Source organism: Chiroxiphia lanceolata, chromosome 19 (genome assembly GCF_009829145.1).
Source record: "Chiroxiphia lanceolata isolate bChiLan1 chromosome 19, bChiLan1.pri, whole genome shotgun sequence".
In the NCBI taxonomy this organism is placed as follows: Eukaryota; Metazoa; Chordata; class Aves; order Passeriformes; family Pipridae; genus Chiroxiphia; species Chiroxiphia lanceolata.
This window is the reverse complement of record NC_045655.1, coordinates 9,354,188-9,364,497: the sequence shown is the minus strand read 5'-3', so window position 1 is coordinate 9,364,497 and position 10,310 is coordinate 9,354,188. Positions and strand designations below refer to the sequence as shown.

At 38.8% G+C, this 10,310-nt stretch overlaps 1 protein-coding gene across 5 annotated transcripts in view; it reads right to left on the bottom strand.

The window, feature by feature from the left end:
- Positions 1-10,310, bottom strand: part of HELZ (helicase with zinc finger) — an 85,530-nt gene that overhangs the window by 15,871 nt on the left and 59,349 nt on the right. For all 5 annotated transcript variants that reach the window (XM_032706539.1, XM_032706542.1, XM_032706543.1 and 2 more), the window contains 4 exons: positions 8,810-8,993; positions 7,650-7,878; positions 4,374-4,578; positions 352-403 (listed from right to left, as the gene is read on the bottom strand). In XM_032706539.1, the coding sequence (XP_032562430.1) occupies positions 352-403; positions 4,374-4,578; positions 7,650-7,878; positions 8,810-8,993 (670 nt within the window). The remainder of the gene's footprint in view (positions 1-351; positions 404-4,373; positions 4,579-7,649; positions 7,879-8,809; positions 8,994-10,310) is intronic.

Here is a 10,310-nt window from a genome sequence, read left to right as displayed (position 1 = left end):
TACCCCATAAAAAAGTGTTGCAATATAATGTCCAAACCCTTTTAGTGCAAATACAGTGGGACAGGGTTTTACAGTATGAATTTCAAATACAGCCATTTTTAAGAGGCCAACAATTATGTTGTGTTAAGGCTCCAAAGTCAGTGCACACAACACCTATAAAGGGAAAGCCTCAGAAATACCTAATGTCCATTTAACAGCCTATAATCTGTTTCCCAGATGCACACAAGAAGTAAATGACTTTCAAATAAAGAAGGGACCAGATATTCCATTCATATCAAACTAGTATCAATGTCACTGAAGCCATATCAGTGTGAGCTCAGGAATTCCTCTCCAGGAGCAGCAGATACTTACCCATTCCATCAGGTGGGAAATGGTCATTCTGGTTATGATGGTGGACCTTGCCCTTTAAAGAAAAAAAACCAATAATTACAATGTTTTGCATTATTATATAAACCAAAGCTGTTTATTCAAGTGAACATTATAATTAAACACAAAATGGAGATTGAAAGAAGTCAGCCCAACAGCCCAACAGTTTATTCTTACACATTCACCTGTCCAGTCCCACCACCTGACACTATGAATTCACAAAGCTGGACATTAAACACCACTAATCCAATTAACCAGTGGGCCATTACAAGTCCCGCCGGGAAAACTCTCTCAAGGCCTGTTCCCAGATACAAAGAGGGCTCCAGAAAATATTTTGAGTTTCTTTCCTCACCATTTCATTCTCCACTGTCTCACTTTTTTCAGGAGCAGCATCCAGTACTAACATAACCCTCAGTATTCCTCTGCCATGGTAGCTCATAGGGGAAGCATGATCCATTTTACCATCCAGGTTCCAGTTCAAGAACCTTGGAGACAAAGCAGCTTCTCCCAGTTTTACCCAATTGCTCACCCAACCTCATTGTCTCCCTGCCCCATCTATTGGCCTCTGGACTTTGGCTCCTCTGTGACTGCTCCCCAAAAGTACAATATAGGAGAGTCAAGAACCACAGTGCTCTGAGGAAACTGCTTTTCCTTGGTGAATTGTACATTAGAAAAGGATTTTAACAGAACTGAGTTATCCCTCCTGCATGTTCATGAGTTTCCAGCATCAATTAATTAGTTAATATTAATAAACTGTGAGCACATATTCAAGTGCCAGTATGCTCTTAAGTCCTTTGCAGGAGAGGAATACTTTACTTAATCTGGACCTAAGTATGTTCACAAGTTTAAAATAAATCTAAAAAGGCTTTGATGCTGCAAAACTTTCCCTGCCCAGGAGATAAGTCTAGGCAGTTTTCCAGCAGTCTGAGCAAATTAGTCAGGGTACAAAGACAGGTTGTTTGACAATGTTGACTCATGCATAAACCAGATTAAAGAACTGGTCTCCAAATTTTCCTCTCATTTTAAAAATGAATTATTAAAAAATAAAATAATAATTGGTTTTCACTGCAGCACTTAAACAAAAGAAGCCTCTTTATTCACCAAACAGAGCAAGGTTCAATCTAAAAACATAGAGGAGCTACGTGCCTCAACCACTCATGGTCAGCACAAGGCATTTCTGTATCTGTTATACTGCCACAGTGAAGCTCTAAGTGCAGAAATCTGAAAAACCTCTGTTCTAACCTATTAGACTTTTATTTTATAGGTGTCATATTTTAAAACTGAAATAGCAAATAGTTACATAAGTCTGTAAGAAGAGCTGTCCTGCTGAACAGGACATGTCACAGTATGAACATATCCCAGGATCAGAATGGTAAATAAAAGTCAACTGGGGCCACCTGTAAGCTGGGGAAAGGAGGTGCTGCCTTTCTTTTATCTTTTTCTTTTCATAATTGTGATGGCTTAATGACTTTATAATAGTCTGTTATTAACTTAATCGTTGCCATTTCTCAAAGATTTTCACCTCAAGGTTCATGTCCCCACCCAAAAAGCCCTAAACCTACACTAGAACTGATGCTGACTGACAACACAGGAGCACAGACACACTCAGATTGCTCTAAAAACCTGCTCCACCTTTGGAGTATCAAAACCCACGTTACATAAAGGTGCTCAGAGGAAGCTCAGACCAAGCTTTGGGTGACTGCAGGCAGTTAAGAGCTCGTCACTCCTTGGATCCCCCTTTAGTGTTCTCCAGAGCTGTAATCAGACCCGTGGCCCTCAGTGACTGCAGGAGATGTCAAGGATGATGATGCTCCCTGACCTCAGTGCCTGAATCCAGACCAAAAGCTGGAGCAGAGGCAGCAGGAGGGAGGGAGGCAAAGCTGTGAAGTCAGAGCCTAATTTACTGTACGGGAACTACCCCGAGGGAGCTCCGAGTTCTGAAAACTTTCCCTTTCCACATCATCACCTTCAATAAAGGCTGTCCCTGTCCAACTCTGTTGTTCCCTTCTCACCTCCATGCCCAGCCAAGCCACAGGAACACAGTGGAAGGCAGATGCCCCCAGACAGCCTGTTCTGTATTGGCTGGTTTGCCTCTCACAGAGGCAAGACTCAAACATTTTTCCTTCTTTAAAATCTAAACAGCAAGGAGGTTTTTAATGCCCTTACATAAAGCCAGGAGCAATTCTGCTGAATAAGAAGGTGCTGTTTGTTCAAAATCACTTTTCACAGCATGTGAAAGACGAGCCCTGCCCTGCACAGATGTCCATAAACTCACCACAAAACACGGTGTCAGAGGCTCTTCTCACGTTTTCGCTACAAAATACACCAGCACTAAGTTTTTAATCTTTCATTTTCAGTGTTAAATACTGTACTTAAGAGGTTTAAAATAAGCAAAGCTAACCATCTGCTTTTAAAACTCGAGCAAAGGGAAATGTATCCCTGCTCACAGCCATATTCTGTGTGTGCCTGGGTGTTACCTGCTCGCTGCACTGCTGGTACTGCACACACTGCCTGGCAATTGTATCCAGGGGGAAGAGATTTTATTTAGAATTATGACACAGGGGGTTTAGACACCTCGGATCTGAAGCTGAAAATACAGTGCTGGCAGTTTGAAAAGTGTCTCTTGGCATTCCTGCATCACAAGGGCTCAGTTTACCAACAAACCGAGGGAAAATAAACAGAACCATCAACTCACAAGATTCTCACTTCCCCCAGCACCCACCCCCCTTTTTTCCCTAAATGTACTATACCTGCATTTTCAAACACCTTCTTTTTATTTCATTTAGGAAACTAAAAGTATTAATAATGATGGTCTATTAAAGAAAATGCATTCAAGGCTGAGGCACTCACAAAAAATGGAGAGTGCAGCAGTGGATTTTAAAGATAATTCTGTAATTTCTGGTTTTCCGTAGGCCCAGTGTTTTGACACATGACTAGATGCCTTAGAAATCTGGTGTTTGTTTCAGAAAGTAATGCATCTTGATGAAAAAACCAAATGTTCTCACTTACAAACCTTCTTTGGGGAAGGACTGCCAAAGGGAAGGCTTTCCTTTTTGTATTGTTAAAAAACCTGTTGTAAAAGTTTCATTTTAATGATACAGCCTGCAACACAAATGCAAGGCTATGGGAAATTCATACATTTCTTCCTTCTTGTGCAACTGAGTTCATCACAAAGTTGACAACCTGCATTTCAGCTGCATCTCTAAACACATTTCAATTAAATTATAACTCAAACGAACTACATTTTTACAATTGTAACTCGAATAAACTACAAATAAGCATTAAAATAGAATTAATTACTAATATATCACCCCCCCAAGAAAGCTCTAAAATTTAGTGTTGTTCCTTATCATCCTAAGGAAGCCACATATTTTCATCACTTCTTCACCTGCTTTTATAAAGCAGCTGATGAAATCACCACTCAGAGGTAATTTCATATCTCTGCCCTCTTGATGCTGCTGAAATCTGGTTTTCTGAAGGACATTATCATAGAGCTAATCTATGCAAGATACTGCTTTACAATATATTTCTAATTACATCAAAAAATTACCTGACGTGATACGAGTCCCCAAATTTTAAATGTGATTTTTAACTCAAACCAAATCCCTTTTGCCCATTGTTTTGTTGTTTCCTTATACTTCTTTTGCCTGTTGTTTCTTTGGGGTACAGGCAGAGCACAAGGTGCCTGTGACAGGGATCGGCTCTCAGTCAGAGGGTTTAATTTGGTTTATCTAAACCCTGAGGTTGAAGTTTGACACTGAACAAGCCAGAGTGACCCAAGGTATGTGTTTTAGTAAGGAAACAGGACTTGGACACCCCTAAATGCTGTATTATAATACAAGTCTGGAGCTTTCACCTGAAAACGCCGCAGATCGCTCCAGAATTTGCACTCATTTCTGATTGAATTGATGCAATTTTAAAACAAACAGCCTGCTCCATAAACCTTTTCTGTCATTTCTCTGCATTCACTTCCCCTTCTGACAATTCCATGGCTGGGAATGCTTTACCTTTGGAGGGGACTGCTGCTGCTTGGTGGGATTGGCCGAGTGCTGATGCCGCAGAGCTCGGGGGATGAACTCGGGAGCCAGAGGGTTCAACACGTAGGTTTTCTTCAACTCCAAAGCCTCCAACTGAGCTTTGATCTGCTCAAACGTGATCCCATGAAGACTTTCATTCTCATGACACAGGGCAATGAACCTTTCCCAGAATTTCCTATGGAAACAATTCAGAAACAGTGGGTAAGACTCGATGGTTGTCGCGAAAATTAAAACAGACTTAACAGAACTGTGTGGCATTTTTATTCTTTGTGGATGCTCATTTTATACCCCAAGCCACCCACCCTGCAACCCCACAGCACAATGAAAAGCTCCTCAGTTATTTAAAATGCACACACTGGTCTGTCCATGGTGTCAGAGCAAAGCACTGGGTGTGTATCACTTCCAATATTAATGTCATAGACAGGTCCAGCTGGGGATTTTTTCCTATAAAACCAACAATGCTTAAAATTTTGAAAAGCCTATGATTTAAGGAACTTGTTAAGACTGAAATAGTCATGGGGATTATACAGATTCTCAGTCTCAGATGATGTCAAATATATTCTCTGAATTTAAGTAGACCATTCAGTGTAACAAATACCAAAGGTGAGATATTCCCTCAAAACTGCTCTTGTCAAACACTTCAGAGGCACGTGAAGATTAATATTTGGGAGTATCTAGAGATCCTTTGAGATCCTCTGGTGGAAAACAAATAAAACCATAAATTTTATTGTGTGTCAGATTTTTCTATAACATATAGAAGTAATTTTGAGCCAGAAAGACAACCAGCAGATGACACATGTCTCCTCTATGAAAATTCTGCTTCCAGCTTTTTGGAGGGGTTATTTAAACTATGTAATAAAAGTACATTCTTCCCTGTCTTCTCCTTTCTCATGACATGTCTTTCTACTGCTTATAAAGTCTTTATATTGTTAACATCCACAGCAAGATCTCTACAAAAACTTTACACTTATTTTATTTTTTCTTTAACCTCAAAGAACTTCTTGGGCAAAGTCACTGAAGCTTAAAAGATATTTAAATAAGGTCTGAAGATGTCACTTTAAAAAAAAAAAACCAAACCTGACTGAGCTGTCTCTTTCAAAAAAATCAAGAATTATGAAAGTTAGTGAAAAAAAGTATTAAAAGACAATGATCTTAAAAGTGTGCTTGATTATAACTCATGCTTGTTCACCCTTCAGTAATAAGGCCTGGCCTGTAAGCAAACACTGTTATTTCCCCAAATCCTGTAAAATGGGAGATTGCTGCACACTGATTTTAACAGCAGTGTCACATTTTGCTGAGTAGCTGACTTTGTGTAAAAGAACAAATGTCTGTCTTGCAGGAATTCTGTAATGCTACTGATATATTTAAGAATTCCAAACAGTTCTCCTAAAAGCCCATCTTGTGTTGTGATTTTACGGAGGCAAGAAATGCTCTTTCAAAATTCACGATGCAAGATGGCCCTTTTTGTGCATTTTGCTCTAAGGCAAACAGAACTTACAAGGTTTTAAGTGAGGATTAAAACCCAAAATTAAATACTTCGGTGGGATGCTTTAATGATGGAATTCCCTCTGATTAATCAACTCAGTCACCAAACCAAGCACCACAAATCCACTGAGACTCATCCACTTTTGCTCGGGATGCCCCAGGCAGTGTCTGCACACATGGAACACTTTGGGCTGTACATGGAACACTTGTACTGGGCTGTAAGAACAGAGAATAAAAGGCTGCTGCCTCTCAGTGTGCTCGGCAGTTTAAAGGGGGTTTCTGCCCAAACAGCCCTGTCTGGTCCAGTTGGAGCTCAAAGGAACAGAATGATCACCCTGGGCACACTTCACAAAGCTCTCCCCAACCATCATTACAGTCCTGACTCATTTTGACAGCTATTAGAATATTTATAAAATTCGAGTACACTCTCAACTTTTTTGAGGTCTGTTTTTCCTAACGAAATGTCACTTCTTTCAGACTTCTATAGTCCTGTTGTACTAAAAAAGAACCCTCTTCCCAGCATTCTGCCTGAGCCCCTCCAGCACTATTTTCAAAGAGTGAATGTTCAATTATTCAGTGAAACAAGACAATGGTGTATTAAAGAGAAAGCTCGAGCTACATCTTAATAAAGTTTCAGTGCCCCTTGTTTCCTAATTATCTTTTTGTTTTATAATTTGGAACAGCTATACATATATAAACAGCTGTTGGTCTTCAAAATGCAAACTCAATGCTTAACTGCCAAGACTGTAATTCATTTACCTGCTGACAGCCTGTATTTTTATTTTATTAAGTTTTTGCATGCCCCATTTCAGATATTTTGAAGGAGCACTCAGGAGGCACAGGGGCTCTTTCTCATCAGTTCATTACATAAACCAGCTCATGGCTAAAAAACCCAACCAGGTAAAGGGAAAAGTGAACTAAACCCACAACCATTACTTCTCTGTCAATAATATGTTCTGAGCCATTTAGAGCAGATCTCTGTGTTCAGGTACAGATCCCCCTGACGTGGCCCCAGCAGGTAACTGGTTAAATTCAGATTCTGTGTCATAAATGCAGTAAACACAGATTTGGGTTCCATTTGGCTTCTTCACTTCTAATCCTTGAAAAACACATTCCTTTTCAAGACAGTAGAATACTGCTCAGGAAAGTAGAACACAACAGAGATGTAACAACTGACTAACACGTATTTTTAGCTTTATTTTATAATGTAGTCAGTGCAGTGTTTCCTCTCTTCGAGAAATCAGCTGCAGGGTTTATCTCTGATCATCTCAAAATCTCAGCTCCTCCACTGGAAAAAAAAACCTTTGAAGAACAAGAACTTGGTCTCCTCAACATCAGTGTTTACACATCTCAGCATTTTCCACATTTATTCATTTAGGCCTATAAAAAGTCAATTCACTCAAACCTTAATGAGTTTTTTCCAAGTGTCATGAAGATATATCAAAGCATAAATAAAGTTTTTAATTTCTTTAACCACCCTACAACTGGCATAATATACAACTTTAAAATACCACGTCACATCACAATTTTTAAACTCCAAATTATCTATTACTTTTATTTATGTATAAAATTTTAACGTGTACAAAAAAACCCCTCTACTGGAAAGTAAAATGAAGCATCTTCAATTGTTACTGTCAAGTGAAAATCCAAGCAACTATAAACACACAAAAAGGTGGTTTATCATTTTACTAAATCCATCACAGATAAACACATTTTCTAGTACCCTTAGCCCTGATTAACCAAGGAACATCCATAAAGTACCTGCATCTTCCAATGGAACACAAAGCAATAGGGTCTCCCACCACAGCTACCAAGGATTGTGCTCTTGTAATGGCAGTGTTGAGAAGTTTGTAATTGGACAGAAAACCATAATCCAAGTCTTCTGTTGAATCCTCCAGTAACTGTTCTTTCCTTTTAATTGGTGTTTGCTTATGTTTGCACGTGTGCCGTGTTCGTACTGTGCTGAGAAACAAAACTCTGAACTGTTTTCCTAAAAGGAGACAAAGAAACAAACGTCTGAGATAATTGTTGCTGTTTCTGCTCTTACCACAACCAGAACACCACACTTGCCAGCCAAGTTTCACACCTAGATATTCTGAACTGAGAGTTACCCTTCCCATGAAGAGCTTTATGCAAGAATAATAAGATTTAAAAATTTTAAAAGATGCACTATAAATAGCACATTCCATTACAAGAATATTTCCTCTTTAAAAAACTTATTTTTCACCTCGATATTAATCACTCCAGAACTTTCTGAAATGTTCATTATCTTCACAACATTGCCAGGCAGCCAATAACAAATCTTGAACTTATTTATTCTACCTTAAGCAAGAGTTCTGGACATTCTTGATTCGTATTTTAAAATTTCTCAACTGTACCAATATCAACCATGAAAAAACAGAGCCCACACCACTCGCTGTCACTCAGTTACTTTATTATTATCTGCCTTTGTTTATCACTGACTAAAAGTGCAGCCTAGCAACAGGCTATGCCTACAGAAAATTCTTGTTATCAATGTGATTCCAGGAAGAAATACCTAAATTTCTCCTCAGGTTTTTTACAGTTTATTCCACAGATGCAAAAAAAAAAAAAAAAAAAAAAAATATCAGTAAAACATTTTGAGGCTAAAGCCTCGTCGCATTTTTACCCGGAACCCTGGTTGTCCCCTCATGTTAAAGATCGATCAGTTCTCACATTTTTCACTCAATTTATTTTTTTAAGCAAGCCTGAACTTCATTTTGAGAACACACAATCTCACACACACGAGTTTATTGCTCTGGTAGTCAGCGCTGCGACATCATCTGTGTCACAGCTCGCCCCTTCCCATCGATTCACGGTCATTTCATTGAGTCTTATTTAACTTCACCCCTCCCATTTTTCACTTCCTCAGCCCGTTTTTGGGGCACAGAGCTGTTGCTCACCCTGAACATTGAGCACTCTCTCCACACTGACATCTGAGAGCCTTTTTTTCCTCAGTTCAGCCCGAATCCTGAACACTTGATCGGCGTAAGGCGTCACCACCCCGATGCTGCCGTCGTCCAACTTGCCCCAGGCAACAGGCCACTTCCTTCTCAATTCTTCAACACGCTCCACTACTTCAAACACCTTAAAAGAAAAGGCAGAATTCATAGAAGTATGATCCATTCTTTGATATGGAAAGAGAACTCAAATTTTAAAGCTCTAAAGCACTTACGTGACACAGTATTACGAAAGCAATAATGTTACTGCATTCTAGGGTGATACTCTAAAATACCATGAATAAAACCAATGTATTTACTATACAGTATCTTTTTGTTATCTTAAAATGTCATCTTTAAAGTAAAAACTTGGATATTATAATCTTAATTTTCATTCCTATGAAAATGTCAAGTAGAGGAGGGCCTGTCTTGTCATACTTGATCCAATTTCCATAAGTAAATGTATTGCCTAAATAGAGATTATTTGATTTTTATTGTGGATTTTATATATGTCATCTTAGAGTTTGGTAACTATGGAAAGAGAGTCCATATACCAGAACACAATCACTTCCCATTCCAAAGGGTATCACTGGGAATTCCAGATTATTCAACAACTGCCAGTTCATCTTGATGAAAGACTATGAAATGTGCTACTGAGGAGACTAAGGAGTAATAAAACCTGAGAACCTCTTCCTGTGAGAAGACAGGCTCAAAGTAACTTCCTGCTACAGCAGTTCATTTCAACACACCAAACAGAGGTACTGCACTACAGGAGTTCATTTTCTTTTTGTTTTAAATTTACATTCAATGTGTCATTCAATAAATATTTCTCCAGTTATTTAAAGCATTAGAATTGATGATGCAGTTTTCCTACAGCATCACAAAAGCAAGCTCAGCCTCTTAAAGCAAAAAAAAAAAAAAATGATTTCTTCATCCTTAAAAAGTCACAAATAGTTTATTTTGGGTAATTCTAGAAGGCAGTGAAAATGTGCCTGTCTCAGAGCAAGACCTGAATATAACTTTTGGCAACATAAATTGTATTTAAAAGCCAGTTCTACTGACAAAGGACATTTTTATAGATATCAAAGTTTATTCTAACCACAGCACAATGATCTTTTGTAGTAATGATCTTCTGTAGGTATTCTGGCAAGCTTCTCTGAAAGCATAAAGCTTCTGGGTATGTATTTAGAATTAACACCACACAGAGAAATTTCAGAACTATGACCAAAAAGGGAAAGTGCATCTTCCAGATTAATTCTTAATATAGGCACCAACGAACCATGAGATGCCCCAATGCAAACAGCCATTAAGGGTCAAACAGAAAAAATCTCCCTCATCATCTAATTTCAGTTTTTCCTGTTGGTGTTTCAGCAGCCCTTGTCCTTCATTTCTGCCCGTGGCTGTTAATGACTCACAGTTTTCAGACTGTTACTTGGTCACTGAAGATATTTTTAGGTCTTTTACA